This window comes from Thermobia domestica, chromosome 3, assembly GCF_964235325.1.
Source record: "Thermobia domestica chromosome 3, izTheDome1.hap1.1, whole genome shotgun sequence".
In the NCBI taxonomy this organism is placed as follows: domain Eukaryota; kingdom Metazoa; phylum Arthropoda; class Insecta; order Zygentoma; family Lepismatidae; genus Thermobia; species Thermobia domestica.
In genome coordinates, this window is record NC_137456.1 from 60,495,034 (window position 1) to 60,515,156 (window position 20,123).

A 20,123-nucleotide genomic window follows, 5' to 3' on the forward strand; every position below is an offset into this window, starting at 1 on the left:
GCTTTTGTTTGTGCCCGACTGTCCGTAATTTGTTTCATTTGTACCGTCTTAGATTATGAGAAATTAACAGAATAAACTCTGGTTCTCAGCTCAAACAGGCCCTCAAATCAAGTGTTAATTACACCAGGTACACATGACTTCTGTATATCATATGAAAGTATTTGGTTACTATCGATTGTACCACAATGAGTTTTAGTTCTGTAAATCCTTACACATAGTTGGAAAGAGAGAGAGAACAAATATAGTATAGGAAAATTAGTTCGAAGTGCGGAAAAATAGTATAACAAGCTGAAAATTGGTGGATGTGTTCTTTGGATACCCCTGATTAACATACTCAAAATCCCAAAAAATCCCACCTGGGCAACATGCCGCCATCTTGGAAAATGGCCGCCATTGAAAATTTTTTTACTTAGGTTTCTTTTGAAGGCCATAACATAGGACACAAGAGAGATATTGATGTGCGGTTTGCACGAGGTTATCGCAGAAACTCCAGACTATTCACTGAAAACAACATTTAAACCTTTAATTGGAAATCTATTTAAACAAAGTATATAAAAATTACAACTGCGAAAATTTTTCGATACATATTTTCAATACAACTCGATTTTCGCTCTTTTCCGCCCGTTTTATCAAAAAAAAAAAAGTAATGAAGCAAATGTTGTAGAGCACACAAAAATACACAAGAATATATCCTAGTTTTGTCCAAAAACTCAAGTCTGAATGGTTTAATAGAGCGCGCAGTAAACGCAGTGTCCCTTGCTTAGCCTTAGTTAGTTGCTGCATAAGAATGTAACAAAACAACTTCCAGATGGGCAATACTTCCAAATATTTTACTTCGAGCATTTTCTTTTGAAGGAACCTACGGATTTAGAGCATCCATGTCGCTTGCTTGCGGTTGATATCAGGTTCGGCATTTCGTTATCGGTCAGGTCTTCATGTTCTTCTTCATAGATCATTGAATCTGCAGTATCCTCTTGATTTGTACATCCCTCAATTGCACAGTTGCTGCAAAATGGTGAGCATCGAAGTCCATCTTTCCGACAACCACAATATTTTTCACACCCTACGTGGCAATTGCACCTTACAAGGTTCATCAGCATATCTGGAGCTGGAGGTTGAGTGCTAGGGACAGGTATTAACTCACCATTACTGTTTTTCTTCCAGCCCCATTCGACTGGAGGAAGGGACACACCACGCCATTCCTGAACCTAATGATACACTCTTAAGCAATGTTGCTTCGCTGCTGCTGATGTTGGAGGAAGGGTTGCTAAATCGAATGTTGCACCTATTTTCTGCTTAGCAACAGTCCTGACGTAGCACTTATATCAAGTTTTGTTAAGCCCATCGGAAATTTTTCCACTGTACATAGCGACAAGAAATTCTTCACCAGCCGTCACGATCTCATCAACTGCTGCATTCTCCTTATTAAAAATGTCCACTTTCTTGCGAAGGTTTGGAGATGCTTCCAGTGTCTTAAAGGCGAGTATTTTTCCTCTTTTGAAAGGTGCCGATGTGGTGTCACAGCCAGATATTGCGTGAAGGAAAAGCATATGGCTATACATGTCACCCAGGGCCAGCTGCAATTTCGTAGATTCGAACAATTTTGGGGGGTGCGACTTTGAGCCCGGTATAAGCAACCGAATGTTATTTGTTGGTGCAAGTGCCGTAAGAAGTACTAGCAAGTCGGTGTCTGTGCCCACAATGACAGGGTTTTCCTCACTTTTTCCCAGTTCGATAGCAGTAACTACTATGAGACGGTCAGCATCACCCGAAGCGTTGATCACAGTAATTCCATTTTCTTTTAATTGTGATCCTAGAAGCGCTATGAAGCTTGCCTTGTTCGCTTCATTTCCTAAACATTGATGCTGTGAAGAACTTGCTTCAGTTTGCAGCTCTACCAGCACTTCTGAAGACGAAAGTTGTGATCGTCGTCGCATGCGCTCTGTGGTTTTTGTTGTATATTCCGTATAACCATCAAAAACTATCGTAACCTGTCCTTTACAATTTGCTTTGATGAATGAAACGTAGTTCTGACATACGATTTCCGTCGTACAGTGAAAAATCCCTTTTTCACGAATTCTTCATAGTCGGAAGATGACAAATATGATTTCAGCTTTGTCATCTGCTGCAAATACATGTGAGCAGATTTCGCATAATTAATGTGGCCACCGGCATGCAAATAGGGAAGCATTTTTTGTACGCTGAATAAGTGCAGTGCCCAATCCACTGTGCGTTCTGCTGTAACAAAATTACGCATGATTTCTACCTGCTCAAAGTATTGGACCCATAGTTTGCCTGTCCTGCTTTTCAGAGCTTCTACTTCTAAAGCTGTTTTAATCGATGAAATAAACTTTCTCACTGCATCGGTGCGTAGAACATCATCTACTTTCTTCTTCCCCTGGAATAAAAGTTCATAATCTTCTTTAACTTCTTTCAGTCTTTCTTCACACAGCACTTCATCGTTAATGATTTTGATCACAAGCAATAAGCAGAGAGCATTTTGAATTAAGAAGTGAGCTCGTAGTGCTCTAGCGTAAGAATGTCCTGTCAACATATGTATTACAGAGTTTTTCGGAAATAGTTTCTGCCAAAGCTCTTGTAAGCCACTGCCTTCCATAATTTTTCCAACGGCACCCATGAACGACATAAACAAATGGAATCCTCCAAGACGTACAATCACTTTTGAGAGCGGACTGTCAACATTTGCTGCTGAAACGATGTCCATAGCTTTAACGTAAAGTGGCTGGTCAAATGTTACGATACATGATGACTGATTTTGTTTCTTGCACTGCTCCGATGCAAACTCCAAACAGGAGTATGTAGTCGACATGTTACTGGATTCGAGGTTCACTATTGGAAGTGGTAGTACATCAGATATTTCCACACACTCCTTGGATTGCATTATTGTTTCCATGAATCCGCTCCATCCTACAAAATTTGACACTTTACAACTTGGTCCAGACATCCATAACAAGTCGATATTTCTAGCGAATTCAGCATTCTGTGGCTTAATGTTAAGTATGCTAACACCCTCCATAGAAAAATGCTTGAGTCCACTTTTGTAGTGCTTGTTATACATCCTGGTCTTTGTGTAACCAAACCTCCCGATATTGTTGGAAGAAGGCACTGACCCTGGACGAAGAACCTCATTTTCAACTTTCACGAAAGAAGCTGGCGTTGCACAGACGATTCCACTCATTCCACCCGAATAGTTTCTAACCCTCTAGTCACGATCACAGCCTCATTTTCGGATATTGGGTCTTTGCATATCACACATACAACACTCTCCATCATATCCATTGTAAATCCTATTCAACACGAAAATTAGCACAGTTTGGTACTCATTTTCAAGCCAAAACCACTGATCCCACCAAACACTGTTCACTAGTCAAGTTTTTTTTAACGCTGTCGAAACTGCATTTAAAGACAGAGTTACAAACAAAAACTTCGAACCGTTGTAGATACAACAACGCTAACATGTGTTAACGCTGTTGCTAAATTTACGCGTTGCCAGGTATGCACTATTAAAGAACCTAGCTTATCAAATTTTCTTTCCCATATTTGGGGAAATAAATATACTTATATTTGGTTTTCTCGTACGCAAGAAACTAACGAACTTATAATTTGTGAAGATATAGTTTTGTACTTTCAAGTGCAAATATTTTGATTGCTTTTCATATAAACGAAAAAGGCACATAACAACCGGAGAAAAAAATACTGCACTACACATGGTGCCGCGTTTACTGCGCGCTCTATTAAACCATTCAGACTTGAGTTTTTGGACAAAACTAGGATAATTCTTGTGTATTTTTGTGTGCTCTACAACATTTGCTTCATTACCTGTTTTGATAAAATGGACGGAAAAGAGCGAAAATCGAGTTGTATTGAAAATACGTATCGAAAAATTTTCGCAGTTGTAATTTTTATATACTTTGTTTAAATAGATTTCCAATTAAAGGTTTAAATGTTGTTTTCAGTGAATAGTCTGGAGTTTCTGCGATAACCTCGTGCAAACCGCACATCAATATCTCTCTTGTGTCCGATGTTATGGCCTTCAAAAGGAACCTAAGTAAAAAAAATCAATGGCGGCCATTTTCCAAGATGGCGGCATGTTGCCCAGGTGGGATTTTTTGGGATTTTGAGTATGTTAATCAGGGGTATCCAAAGAACACATCCACCAATTTTCAGCTTGTTATACTATTTTTCCGCACTTTGCCCAATTTGGGCCTAATTTTCCTATATTAATAAAGAAACAAACAATTCTTCTGTAAATCTAAAAGTTGGTGCTGTAGGCGATAAGCACGCCATCTATTAATAGGAAACTGAAGTACAACCTCATCAATCTTCTGTTTACGACACAAGTGAGATGGCAGTTCACAGCACGGTTAATGAGGTATATCCCAAAATTATCATTAACACTTTAATTTTTGTATAAGTGAATTACTAGCTGAACCTGCGCTTTCTACACGGCGCATCATTAACATATGAGCATCAATCTCGTCATTCCTCACATCTGTATAGGACGTCCCTTTACAGACACAAGTGAAGGACGTCTTAATAAAAATCGGCAAGGGGTATCATAAAGAGGATTTTTTTCGATTATTTTTTTTCAATATCTCGAACCATTTCCAAGATTTGAGTCTGCTTCCGCTTGGAGTTTCTAATTCATGTATGATCTGTGTTTTCTTTCTTCTTGCATGCAGTATGTAATAAGCAAATACCGGTACATTACTCACACAATTAATTATAATGTGAGTGATATATGGTGTTCATTGGGCAAAACGCTCCAAACAATAAAGATACATCTTAGACTGGAGAAATGGTTATTCTTCGTTTTTCATTATCATTTGGCCATGAAATAAACTCCGGAGAGATATACTAACCCTGTATACAAATGTGTGGTGTTGGAATGTATAGCTCGTAGGATATGACGCTTTTTTAAAAATTTCAACACTTCCAGTAGACCCCTACAAATGTAATAAAGAAATGATGGCCATGTTTTTTTTTAAATATTCAATTAGAACTGAACAAAATACAGAAGATTTGCAATCGATCAGTGAAAACTGCATGTTTCTAGAGCCTATTGTTCCCGAGGCAAAAGGATTAGCCACAAACATATAAACTTTTCTTGACCACAAACATATAACTTAGCATTTTAATATATAGATTGCCCAAGAATGAGACATACTACAGTGAAACATTGATAATTCGAAGCTGAAGAGAATAGATAAAAGTTTGAATTACAGAATTGTTCGAGTAATCAAGCCTCGAGGTATCAAGGTGACTACAAAAAAAATTGAGATACCAAGGTTCCGCGTTCCTCAAGAAAAGTGTTTATATATCCTTTAGAACTCGAAGTTTTATTCGTTCAACCTCTAGAACTCGAAGTTTTATTCGTTGAACCTCTTGAACTCGAAGTTTTATTCGTTGAACCTCTTGAACTCGAAGTTTTATTCGTTGAACCTCTTGAACTCGAAGTTTTATTCGTTGAACCTCTAGAACTCGAAGTTTTATTCGTTCAACCTCTAGAACTCGAAGTTTTATTCGTTCAACCTCTAGAACTCGAAGTTTTATTCGTTCAACCTGTAGAACTCGAAGTTTTATTCGTTCAACCTGTAGAACTCGAAGTTTTATTCGTTCAACCTGTAGAACTCGAAGTTTTATTCGTTCAACCTGTAGAACTCGAAGTTTTATTCATTCAACCTGTAGAACTCGAAGTTTTATTCGTTCAACGTGTAGAACTCGAAGTTTTATTCGTTCAACCTGTAGAACTCGAAGTTTTGTTCGTTCAACCTGTAGAACTCGAAGTTTTATTCGTTCAACCTGTAGAACTCGAAGTTTTATTCGTTCAACCTGTAGAACTCGAAGTTTTATTCATTCAACCTGTAGAACTCGAAGTTTTATCCGTTCAACCTCTAAAACTCGAAGTTGTGAAAGTTCCTTAAAACAAAATTAGATGATTAGTAATAATAAAATACTGTACATGTATTGTTTTGGAGGAAGGTTTTTCATGTCTAGACAAGAGCAAGATACAATTACACTACACATTAGCAACACTGATAGGACTAGCAACAATGACAATTACATAAAAGCGTTGAGATATATCTTCGAGTTATGGAGATTAAATCAAGAGAAATTCGAATTATAAAGGTAAACTTCGACTTGTAGAGGTTCGCAGATACGAAAACTTGCGTTACCGATTTTTAAAAATATGATTATGAAAATCTTAAAATTCGACTTATCAAGGTTGTAATTTTTGAACATTCAACTTATACAGGCTATTTTAACATTAAGTATTATGGAGAGTTCAAGAGAACGCAAAACATTCGAGTTATCAGGGAATTTGACTTAACGAGATACAACTGTATATTAATTGCTGAAAATAAAAATAATGTGTATGAGGATATAATTCCTATCCGTAGTTTTTGAGAGAATTAAGAGAATCGAATTTTTATAGCATTAAAAATTATATCGATAGTTGCCAATACTTAGTGTGTTTAGTGCATAAGGGAATCTAATCCACTTTTGGTCGTTTTGGACATATTTTATCTACAAGATCTCTACCTGAAAACTTCTTTTAGTGCTGTAAATAATTTTCATGTTAGAAAAAAAAAATTAACTTTTCCATGTAGTTAAGCGTACAGTACAAACCTTATGTCTCTTTTTCTCACAACGCTGGTAATTAAACTTTCTGCTCTGAACGTACCAATTGATAGTTTTTTTTTCTGGAATGTTCTTTATTTATAGATTTACTACTTGAAATGTCCATTCTTTGCACAAGGAGATAGGTTTATGCAGGAGTAAAAGTGGATCTGAAAAGGTAGGTTGACGCTTGACGTCATGTCGTCCTCCGTGCTTATCTTTCCCCGTTGTAATTTTTCTAGAAAGTGGGAGGACGCCACATATATTTTCTGGAAGTGGAGGGATGATGTCCCCCTCGTTCCCCTCACTTTTACCCCTGGGTTTATGAAAACTATTTGAAAACCTCTTCTTCCTTAGGGTATGTTTCAAGGAAGATGTAATGATAAAAATCCATACGATACTCTATTTTTAGCATAAATTTTGAAAGCCCTACCTCTCTACAATACGCTCTTTATTCAAATCGATATTATTATTATCATTATTATTATTATTATTATTATTATTATTATTATTATTATTATTATTATTATTATTATTATTATTATTATTATTATTATCTCCACTGAAATCGCAAGTGCATAAAGCAATGCAATGGATAGAAGAGAATGTGACTAGAAACGACGAAAGATGGTTGTCCAATTTCAACTTCTCAAAGGGCCATTTACAGACAGGTACTATGTTACAAAAGTAATTTCAAACAGGTCAGCCGTTTTTCCGACCCAGGAAAATATGAATTCGACTCTAAGCTCAATCATTTTGGTCACTTTATTATTCACTTCTTTTCACTCCACATGCCGATGTTGCTAAACTTGGATTTAAATAGCATTGAGAGTGTCAGTATTCATCTCAATGAACCCGAAAACTATGAATTCGACACTAATATCAATCTTTTTTTAAATTCACGCTTACTCGTTCTTCTGTTGCCACACTCCCTAGGTAGAGGATTCTTCAAATAATTTCACAATGAGAATATTTATTTCAAGAATTTGGCACAATCAATATCATAACTTACCTTCACTAAAGAATTTGGCAGTTTTGATAACATAACCTTACTTTTCTTGTATTAGTTTGAAACTGGACTTTCTTCTTGACACGGAAGATTGGGATATTAGAACTTTCTGTACGTTTTGTAGTATCGGGGTTTGAAAATATGTTTTCAGTAATTTTTGAAAATTTTCGGGTCGCTCTTAGTTACGGGGCCCTGGAGCAATCGCTCCACCTTTAATATGGGCCTGCTAGTAACCAGTGGCGAAGCGTAATCCCCCAAGTAGAGTAGGCCCAACAAACTAATAACACAAATAACAGTAATGTATCATAAAATGTTTAAAATTATAGTCAGAATTCTATTTTCCTGATCGAGGTAAACAAAAGCTAGCAAATATATATTATTATTATTATTATTATTATTATTATTATTATTATTATTATTATTATTATTATTATTATTATTATTATTATTATTATTATTATTATGCAACAAATATTTACATGAGGAAAACACGTAATATGTATCAATGGAATATTCCCATTTAGCTCCACTACAAATATTTTGAAATGCAGTTCATATTTTCTTCTTTCTGGGATTTGTAGGGGAGATTAGGGGAATTTCCTCCTCACTTGCTGTTTTTATGTCCTGTATATTTGAAAATGGAAGGAGAGAAAAAGAAAGTAAATTCTTACTGTTAACTGTCACATTTCTTGGACAAGCGTTTGTTATTTGCATCTCCCCCCTTAAAGTAAGCACAATACTCTATTGAATTAATGCATTACGTGAAAATGACTTCACTACAAATGTTAATGCTCAGAAGGAACTTCATATGAATCAATGCAAGATATTTTATATTGTATTCTGCGTAGTGGCATATTTAAGGGTGTGCTTTCGGGCATAAGCACTCACCGAAATTTTTATTGTTTTATATATATTGCACAATTTTTACATGTCCAATAATAAAGTTAGCAAAGCCTCTCCCGGAACAAGCAAAGTCCCCCGAAACAAAATCATAAATACCCCACTGATTCTATGAAATGGCAAACTCAATTAAAATTACACACAAATATTATTATTTTATCCTGTACGATAGCGTTTGGTAAATTTGTACATATGTTTAATGTATCAGACTTATATCCTACAAGCTGTTATGGACGAGGTCTCATATAGGAAAACGCAGCTTCTGTGAATAATTCCTGGTATATACTCCTAAATTAAAAAGTTATCACTAATAGAAATACATAATTCTACGTAGAAGCTTTTTACTGTGTGTCAAGGAAATCATTTTATAACATATTAGCATTGAAAGATACTTTCAACGCTAAAACTAAACTCACAGAGGCGAGCTTTCACACCTTCCCAAGAATGCGTGCAATCTCAGCGATAATAGCTTTGCTCTCTGAGCAGCATAGACCGTAAGCCTGTCTAGCGAGCTGGTGAGGCTCAGACAGAAGGGCCTTCAAGTGTTTCCAACCTACTATTTTTTTTACCAAAAAAACCAAAATGTTGAAGTATTGACTATTTATAAGAAACCAAGGATAAAGAAAATATACGGTAGAAAACAGGGTAGGCCCAGCCTCAGAGCCTCATAGTACCCTTCGCCACTGCTAGTAACTGTTTGTAATTTGGTATTGCTGACATTACTGTATGCGCAAGGAAAGGTGGCATCTGACAGTTGGGTAGAGCACGTGGAGTATTGGAGGCGCTGTTGCCAGAGGCTCCGCAACAGAGACAGCAACTCTGGCGACAAACTTAAGACATTTAAAAAGTCGTCTCAACTACCGGCAACAGCGCGAACTGTGACCTTCATTCCCTAGCAACAGTGAAAGAATACTGCTGTGATTGGCGAACAATCCTCCCTGTCGTTTTGTTTACAACATGTACAGCTATCTGTCAGAGGCCACCTTTCAGTAACTCGATAATATTGTTTAGCCAGCTATGTCTTGTTGAAAAGTATTATTTCTCCCTATACAGAGCTAGCCTGGGGAGTTGATGGCGTTTTACCCCTCTAGCAGTGGTATCCAAAATGTTGGGATTTTCTGGAGATTTATATGTTACCTTCTATTAATTTGCAAAATTTCGTATTTCTAGCCAGTCAGGAACATACCAAACATTTATGTCAGTCACCCAGTCAGTGAGTCAGCTACGAAAAAAAGCAGTTTGTGGTGGTTTATATCTCAATTCTCATGCTGGTGCCTTACACTTAAGATTTGATATTTTGCATATGTAATTGAAGCATGGAAATTCACATGCAGATCCGTAAACAGCTGTTAATATTTGAAAGGAAAATTTTAAGAAGAATTTTCGTGCTAATTAAGAACGATGATGACACATGTAGACAAAGATACAATCATGAAATAGACCAGATGAAAACATAGTACGCATAGCAAAGTCACACAGAATCAGGTGGATAGGGCATGTCATAATGATCAGCCAAAATATATTCGGAAGAAAGAGAGCGAGAGGACGATCCAGGAGGAGATGGTTAAAAGACGTTGGGGAAGACCTTCGTGTAATGGGTATTCGGAAATGGAAAGGCAGAGCTAGGGACAGGATCCAATGGCGAAGTGTTGTTCAGGATGCCCTAGCCCACAATAGACTGTAGCGCAAAAGAAGAAGACATTATTAGTCACTAATCAGTGATATCTTGAAAGTGACCATTTCAATCCATGTGATCGTTCGTGTAAAGCTAGCTTGCAACGAGGTTGGAACTTGCTTGAGTACACTACCGCGCACGCTGATACTTGAATTGCTTGAAACAAGAATTGTATTAATGATTCAAAAAATGGATCAAAAGATTGTGATCTTGGTCAAGAATTAGTTTTTGGATCAGGAGCCACAAAATTTTTGAACGCTCCCTAAATCGAGTTTTCGTATTTTCTACGGAATAAGCACATCATACTGAGTCAGGGGCGGATCCAGAACGGACTTCTGGGAGGGGAGCAGTGGGTTGTAATACTGCTACTTAGAGCTACTTTTAAGAGTTCCAAACTCTGGGATGGGTTTTATTTATGTATATAAAATAAGAAAGTTTCCTCTTCTGGGGAAGGGGGCGATCGCTCCGATCGCCTCTCCCCTTGGATCCGCCACTGTACTGAGTTAACTGATAGTTTGGGTTTTGTTACACTATATGTAGTTCTCCAGATATAAGGCCTACAAGAAAAATTTTGATTGAAATATATTGGATCTTTTGATGCATTTTTGGATCAGGGGCCACAACATTTTTAACGTCCCCTAAATCAAGTTTTCGTATTTTCTACAGAATAAGCACATCATACTAGATATTGGATATTTTGATCCAGAAACAAAGTTAGTTCATATTCAACACCCGTTAAACGAATATCCTATTGGCATTATCACACGTGAAGAACATTAAGTGCTGAACGTTGTTAGAAAAAAAATCTTTAATACACAGATAATAATAATAGAGCAACCAACTTTATGCTTTATACGGCTGTATATTATGCTTTATTTTTCATTACATTATGCTTTATTATGCTTTTTTCTAAATTATGTCTTAATATGCTGTTCTTTGAGTTATATTTAATTTTTACCCATTTCTATTACATATTTGTTTTATATTACTCCTTTCCATTACACAAGCATTAAAAATGTATATGAAACTATTAATTTTCCCCACTAAAATTACATCAATATGGTGCATCAAGGTACGGTGATACAAAATTGCATCAAGGTGCGAAGAGAGGAGGAATTCGAACTTTCCATTGTTACGCGCAAAGGCAATTGGCAGTTGATTCCCATCGTTTGCGGCATTGATAGCAGCCTTTGTTGGTAATTCTTGCTTTGGAACAAAATAATTTAATGTATTTTTCTTTGTTGTACACAGACACAAGGTTCTGGAATAAAAAGCATTAAGCATTATGCTTTATGCTTTATTTCTGTAAATTATGCTTTATTATGCTTATAAGATTAGCAAATTTGGGTATAGGTATAAAATTGTCAAAATCACATGTATGGTGCCAACCATAGGTGGAAAATTTCATTATGCCTTTACTGCTTTTTATGCTTTATGGTCGCCCTAGTAATAACTATGTGACATCGTTAGCAGGTCTCTTCTCGTAACTTGGGAGCTCCCAAGCATTGTGATCTCCGTTAATTTATTTGTTTTGGCGAAAAATTGCTCTCCTGAACAGAGATGGTCATTTTTCCTAACCATCCCTCACTCTCACCCTCAATTGACGCCCCTCACCTTCACCCTCAATCACACTCACCCTCCATTGACGCCCTCCCCTCACCCTCCCTCACACTCAACCTCCATTGACGCCCTCACATACCCTCCCTCACACTTACTCTCCATTGACGCCCTCACACTCACCCTCCATTGATGCCTTCACACTCACCCTCCATTGACGCCCTCACATTCACCCTCCATTGACGCCCTCACACAACCTCCCTCACACTCACCCTCAATTACTTTAACACCCTCACCCTCCAACGCCCTCACCCTCAACTACTAAAATGAGGGTGAGGTGAGGGTGAGGGCGGCCCTCATGAGGGCAAAATGAGGGAGGATGACCATCTCTGCTCCTGAATATTGACCATAGTCTTCATCTCCCTTTTTTACCTTCTACCAGTAAAGATTGGTGGTTTGGGAAAGCAGCGGTTGCACTTTATTAAAGCACTGATAGACTGCTTTGTACTTATGTTACGAATAAAGCGATTGGTAACATTAAATTACGTTTTGCTAATGAAAAACTAAAAAATATTATAGTACCTTACGTTAATGTTAAACGTAATCCACATACCCGTCACCATTCTTAACACGATTCCTCCTCAAACGTTAGACCATGTTTCTTATAAACATGTGAGGCAGCAGAACTGCAATTGTTTTGGTGTTCTTCCTGGAAATACTTCGTTTACCGTATTTCCAGAGTAAATCTACCATATACACTTCAGTTCCAAGTTCCCCGTGTAAAAAATATATGGAATTGAAATCAGGTGACAGTATTATCCAAGAAAGCTAAGATTATAAAACAATGTTTTCAGTGGCGGATCTAGAAGGTAAAAACTGGGGGATGCGCAGCCAGTACCCAGACTATGATAGGTATATATAAACTTTCAAAAAAAATATATAAATAATAACTTAAATTATTTTGTCACTGAAAAAACTGGGAGGCCTATATCCACCACTGAATATTTCTAAAGATTATATCTTACTTGCAATCACATGAAATTTTAGACAAAGTTGGTTACTGATAAGGCCTTTTTCTCTGTTATTACGGTCATAAACTTAAGCCCAGATTAGGTGTGTTTTCGTAGACAACTTCATGTTACTGATTTTCGATTTGTACTTGTAATTCCTTCAACGGTAATAATCAATTTTATAAATTCTTTCACTACTATTTACTTCCTCTTTTTTTATCGTTCCCCTCTTTAAGCCTACAACTAACCTTAAGAATTTAGTTAAATTTATTTTCAAGATATAGTTAATTAAACTTAAGAGTATAGCATATACCAGTTCTTCACAACCTTTTCTTTTTTGACTGACTGAATACCCGCATCGTAGTTAATTAGACTTTGAGTATAGGATATACCAGTTCTTCCCCTCTTTTTCTTTTTTGACTGACTGAATACTCACGACATGACGACTGACTTAAATTGTTTGTAACTTGTTATTAAGGGCTTTATGGTATTAAAAAATATATAATATAGGGTCTAGACTTAAAATGTTTTCTGGACGGCATATTTTTTTTTTTTTTTTTAATTCTAAAATGTAATGGGATACACATGGGGATGTGCAGCAGGCCGGTACGGAAAGCAGGGGCGTCATTTCAGACTTCGCTTGGGGGGGGCAAGAGCACCACCGACATAAGACTTTCACGTTTTGTACTAGTATATTAGTAGGCCATTTATTAAAGTATATGTATTCTCAAACTCTTGGGGGGGGCAATTGCCCCCTCCTGCCCCCCCTAAATGACGCCCCTGACGGAAAGTCTAGCATAAACGAGGTCTGTAAATGAAGTAATGAGACACTTTCGGAGCTCATCTTTTATTAACACTTGCACTCTGTCGCCTTCAAAATTGTTCCTTTGGGAAGCTATACAGTGATGAAGACATTGTTTCCAGTTTGCATAACAATGCTGGAACTGAGAAAGCGAGATAGCGTCTTCAGCTGATTGGTAACAGCCAATTTAATATTTTCCGTCACCAGTAATGATGGCCTTTGAGGTATGTTTTCACAATTGGAAAAAGAAAGAAGTCACAGGGACTCAAGTCTGATGAATACGGAGGCTGAGGAATGACAGGAATGTTTTTCCGTGTCAAAACTCCGCAACCGAAAACGCTGTGTCACAAGGAGCATGATCCTGATGCAACATCTAGGTATTTGAGATGTCTTGCTGCACGTCAAAGACTCATTTTCGAGCCATTCGAAAACTTAACAGTAAAAATGTACATATGTTGACCGTTCGCCCTTGAGGTACGAATTGTTTACGGATAATGATTCTACTGTCAAAAGAAATTCAAATAAGCATGGCTTTGATTCTAGACTTGCTCATCGCTCTTTTTTTTATCTGTGGTGAATTCTGAGTGTGACTTTGTCGTTTGATTTCGAAATAATACTCAAAGATCGAAGTCTCGTCACTTGTGATGACATTCTTTTATAGCATCTGAGTCATTCTTGATTCGCTCCAAAATGTCATGGCACACGTCTTCCTTGTGATTTTATTCAGGAGTGAGATTTTTCTGTAATAGTTTTTTTTTTTTTTTTTACAGTTTTCTGATCTCCAGTTAATTGTTCAAAATCTGATAGACAGTCGTATGGTTCAAACTGAGTTCGCCTGTTATTATTCTCATAGTTAACCGACGGCAAGTCCACACTAAGTCTCAAATTCTTTCCTCATTTGCATCATTTCTGGGCGTTCCAGACCAGAGATCATCCTCCACTAATTCCCGGCCTTCCAAAAATCTCTTGAGTCAGTCAAACACTTGAGATTGCGACAAAGCAGCATGGTCGTAGACTTGTCTGATTTCGTACATAGTCTTGGCGGCCATGTTGTATCCAAGTTTGAAGCAGAACATATGATGGCACAGTGTTGCGCGTAACATTGTTCGCTCACTTTTATGATGCGGCACAATTCATTTCACAGCACGAGCTCTCCCACAGCACTTGTTAACACGATGGACTTGTCACACACTGAGGCTACATGAGATGACGCGTGTGCGCTATGAGGACGGAAGGAAGACGCGCAGTGTTGCTAATTTGTGAGTTGTGAGTTGGATGTGAGTTGTCTTATTACTTTATTTATAGGCCTCGTACTATACTAGTCAATGCGATATTATTTATGGTGCTGCCAATTGACTTACCTTGAAAATAAAACTTACAACTACGGCCTATTGTAGAAAACTTAACTATCAAATATAACTTTTCACTCATACACTTGAAAAAGCCACTGATCAAATATTTCTCTTAAAGAGACACCGTGTTAATAGACAAATAACTTTATTGTTTTATCAATGTCTCATAAAGAGATGTAATTGTAATAGCAGTTAGAAATAATAATCATTCAAGTGTTATTGGAGGTAGTACGGTCAGTTGTAGATTCGTTCGTCTCCGTCTCAACTTTGGTATCCCAAGTCGCTTCATCATAGCTTGGAGGCGGTGTGTAATGGCGGAATATCGCCGGTGGAGGGACATAGATATACGGAGGGGCAGGGACATTGTCAGAATTCACTGTCACAACTTCCAGAGGTTCTTCCTCTTCTGTCGCAGCACCTGGAACTGTTGTGAGAGTTGTTCCAGTTGGATTGTTGGAATCCTACGAAATAAGAATAATCCATTAGAAGGCAATAATATTGTAGTCACGAACATTAATAAATGGAGGCTGAAGCCATTATTTCTTATGGCTCCAACCTCTATTTATTAATGTTCGTGACTGTACATAAAGACAAGGGCGCCGATTTCTGTGTAAATTTGGGGGGGGGGCATTCAGATGCAGAAGACACGTATGAGGATTTTTAAGACAAATTGCATTCAAATTATGTTAAATATTGTTCTATTCACAAATACAATGAGGGGACTCACATGAGGTTTGGGTAGGCCTCTGCTTCCACCCCGGAATCGGTGCCCTTGCATAGTGACCATTTTACTATAATTAATGTATCATATTCTTGATATTTCAAAAGCATGCTTTGATAGAAGCTTAGTTTAGAGTTTCAGTGAGCTACATTTTTGGCCAGATCTAATTTGCTACAGCGTTTCTGAAAATTCTTATTTTAAGAGTGGTAGGGAGCATTTTGTATGATTTCCGTCACATTGAAAAATACATTGTCTGATGTTTGTGATTGAATTTTGGGAAACTGCCGAACAATTTGAAATGAATTTTGTAATGTAGTTAGTATCTACCTCAAACTGTTTTTTTTTTTTTTTTTTTTACGTCACTTTGATTAAAAGCGTATTTTAAGTGCATGGGTACGGAGTTCAAAAATTTATACCAAAAATAAATTACATTCTAATTTTCATTACGTTACCTAAGGGAGAAAGCAATATTTCTTCCATATATAGGGGTCTATATATTCCATACTTATTCTTCCCATGCGAAGGAACGGGCATTTCAGCTAGTTATAATATGTAGGACTAACACAATAAAGTACGCGTACATTACACTATATTATTAATTCGAAGTTCCCGATTTGTTTATGAAACTATTTATCAACTTACTTTTTACAAAATATCCGTTTCTATGTCTTGCTGATCCTTTAAATATTATATTCGCCAAAATTTGTTTTGTTATATTTAAGTGGAATGTCATCGCGATGATAAACCTAGTACCCATATAACAAAGATAGTTTATTTTAACTCTAAATACATTGTATCGTATGAAAATTCAGTTTCTTTTTTTTTTTTTTTTTTTTTTTTTTACTATTTCTTTGGTATATTTATGAAAAAAGACGGTCATGGTCAACTAAGGTAAATATTTACCGTTGCTTGTTTCTGTTGGAGATAATTATTATGTCGAGGTCCAAATGTGTTTTCTGAATTTATCATGTACTCCGTGCGAGGTGGGTCGACAATGGAATAGATTCACAGATATTTTTTATGTAAATAGGAATTGACAGACTGTGGTCTACCTTTGTCAGAAATATCGGATCATTTGTGGTAAGAGCATGAGGCTATTCCAGATATCAATATTTATATATGTTATAGCAAATGTAGTTCTCATGTGAGCCAATAAATACGTAAGTGTTACAAGAATTAACTTATTTAAGTTGGTATTGGCTTTAGGCTTACTGGGCTCCAGTATACATTTAGATGACAGGCTATATAATCCTTAGTGGAATCTTATCATATTCTTTGAATAAGTATCAGTCACTGCTCAGTATTACTATATGCTCTCAAGTGCTCAAGTTATCCAAATTTAAAATATGTCAAAACCTTCTAGATCATAATCAAAAACTCAGATGAGAAATCTGAAAAATTTAGTTTAGGAAATGTCATTTGAAGCTGGGGAAGCAACAAACAGAAAATAGGCCTACTATTTATGGCGTATTCAAGGGCGCCCATCAGGGGGGGCAAGGTGGGGCGCTCGGCCCCCCTAAGAGGAAATTATATTTGGGAATATAGAAAACCCAATAGAATTTTTACATTAGTTACAGCAAAATTTGAAACTATATTTGAAATGTCGCTTATACTTGCCCCCTCCTTGGAAACCACAACATGGGCGCCCTTGGGCGTATTTATCTCTTATATCCTTCTAAACTGCAAGATTCAAATGAGATGTTTCTCCTGCCTATTCTATTTGTCTGAAATGTTTCTTCTTTAGGGAATAACCAGGAATTAGCACAAAAACTTTTAAAAAATGTTCCTAGATAAAGGATTCATAAACTGTGTTTTCCTCGAAAACAAATATTAAATGTAATTAAATATTCTTAACATAGATGACACCTTACAGAATAATCTTTATACTCATTCCAGTAGCATTATCCGCTCTAACGCCCTTTGATGCAAGCGTTTACTGTATGATTTCTAGCAAAAATCCTATCATCGTTACCCTATCGTGTGAAACAGTAAATGTTATAAAGCATTTTTCATGCAATGACATTTCTCGGAGATAGAACTTGGCTCTATTTCGTATAAGATTTTTCGCAGCATTTCTTGATCCGATTGCAGTGCCGTAGTGCGTGAAATTAAACCAAGGTGCGGGAAAGCGAATTGAAGAGAAAAGAAGAAAGAAATACCATAGACTAGAGAGGTTTTTTTATTATTATGGTATTGTTGTAACAGACACCCTAACTCACATTTCAGTCTGGGAGCCATAAGTACACTCATCCTTCTCCAGTGTTTTGTTTTTTATACATCACGAGATGATGCTATCGTGTGAAAGTTTCGTAATTCTGTTTTTCACACACTGTAGTGAATAAAATTTACGCCGGTTATAAATGCAATTAAATGAATAAAATTATACCATGATAGTTCATTATGCATGCTAAAGTGACAACTCTCAATCACCTAAAATTTATCCCCGCTTCCAAAAAAAAATAAAATAAAATAAAATAAAATAAAAAATAAAAATAAATAAAATAAAATAAAATAAAACTAAAATAAAACAAAATCATAGAATATTTCTAATGAAACTTTAACCACATCAAAATTCTTAAAATTACAACGTTTGACTGCCAAACGTGCCGCCATTGTTAAATTACAGCGATGTCATACGATGAATACGGTTATACACTAAAATAATGATGAGAGCTATTAAAACGATGATCGCCCTATTGAATGGCTCGTGGCTACTAATTGTGTCTTTGGTGTGCGAGGTTATAGGTTCGATTTTCATTGGAAGAGTATCAAATGTGTTACAGTGGTTCAGATCCCACTTTATTCTGTAAGTCTCGTCTTATACATCCTATAGCAGCGTATACAGTGAGTCCAATAGGGGGAAGTGTGAGGCTAGCCAAATGTTAACGTTGGCCCTACGTTTTAATGGACTGCTTTGCCAACTATTTGCCAACCAACTTGATTCTCAACATAATTCACAAGTAAAATTGCGATTGGAAGTATGGCGTTAAAGCTGTTGGATAGTTATGTCGGTTAATTGTTGGCAGGCCAAAATTCACTTTAAACTACGTTGGGCCAGCGTATTTTTTAATTTTATTTTTGCTATTATCGATTCGTAATCAACCGACCAATTAACATAGTGGTTTCCAACCTTTTTTGGCTAACGACACACTTTAGTGAACGCCAACGAACGACGTCGCGACACACTTGTATCTCTTTTTATTAATAATCAAATAAATTACAATAATGTAATTATATATATATATATATATATATATATATATATATATATATAAAGTGGTGACTCCATGTGCCAATACTGAGCATTATTGCTGCAGCTGGAGGCGTTGACTGCTGCAGTCTGTCTCAAGATTGATTTTAATTCTGCTTCATAATTTTTAACTTCCAAAATTTCGCGCCACACCAATTGGGAGCCACAGGATTAACCTACTAAGTGTTTTACTTTTAGGGTAGCATCATTGTTGGCAAAGAGCGTAAATGCCAATCAGCTGAAATATCAGATCAATGATAATAGTTAAAGCATTATTTATTTTAACATCTCGTGATGGAAAAGGCATGGTGCTAAGAGGAGATAGTAAGAGGGGAAAATATGGAGGAAATTGTCCTTATATCTCCTCAATTCTGGCTACTATATATCATACATATAAATATTGGCCTGTAGATACTCAATTATTATTTGCATAATACCAATAAAATTATCAACACAAAGAATTGTTCAAATGGTTCCTCAACAACAGGGCTGGCCAAACAGTCGATAGCCGCTGATTATTGGGTAAAACATGAAAGAAATGAAATGAAATCTTTGAGTTTTACGTCCCACGGTTATGCCGGTTAGGCTAAAGGAAACGGTGATGATGAGTGATGAATAAAATGTTGGAATGAAGAAAGTGGGAGGAAACGGGAGAACCCCGAGAAAACCCACGCACACGGTGTTTGTCCACCACAAGGTTCACTTGGCGGGGGCTGGGATCGAACCCGGGACCCCAAGCACCAGAGGTGAACGCTCTACCACTGAGCCACCGCGGCCCCGGATTATTGGGTAGATCGCAAAACTATTTAGGAAAGATTATATTATTTGAAAGGAAATCTTACACATCAATCGCCTTTTTAAAAAGTGAATTGAAATTAAAGTAAAATGATCTCGAATAAATGGACGAAAACTATACCATTTCCATGAAAAATGGGAACACTATTTCTTCTTTGTTATGTCAAAAGATGAATGTGTTGCCTGTAAAACGTTTGGTTTGGTTTGATTTTGACGCGTTCAGTACACAATGGAATCAAGTGCTCTTCTTGGTCATTCTGAATATTTATATTTCATCTTTAAGATCTGTGTTTGAAGCTCATTACAGATCATAAAAGATTATCATATTAAAATATTATTTAAAAAAATAAAAAGAACTCATAATGTAAAAAGTAGTGTTAACTTTGCCATGTACTTAAGGGTATCGTATA

The 20,123-nt window shown here is 36.6% G+C and overlaps 1 protein-coding gene across 2 annotated transcripts in view; it reads right to left on the reverse strand.

Moving 5' to 3' along the window:
* Nucleotides 1-11,067: 11,067 nt before the first annotated feature.
* The window catches only part of LOC145680422 (uncharacterized), a 47,021-nt gene continuing 37,965 nt past the window's right edge, over nucleotides 11,068-20,123 (reverse strand). For both annotated transcript variants that reach the window (XM_081750937.1, XM_081750938.1), the window contains exon 3: nucleotides 11,068-15,408. In XM_081750937.1, the coding sequence (XP_081607063.1) occupies nucleotides 15,157-15,408 (252 nt within the window). In that variant the 3' untranslated portion in view covers nucleotides 11,068-15,156. The remainder of the gene's footprint in view (nucleotides 15,409-20,123) is intronic.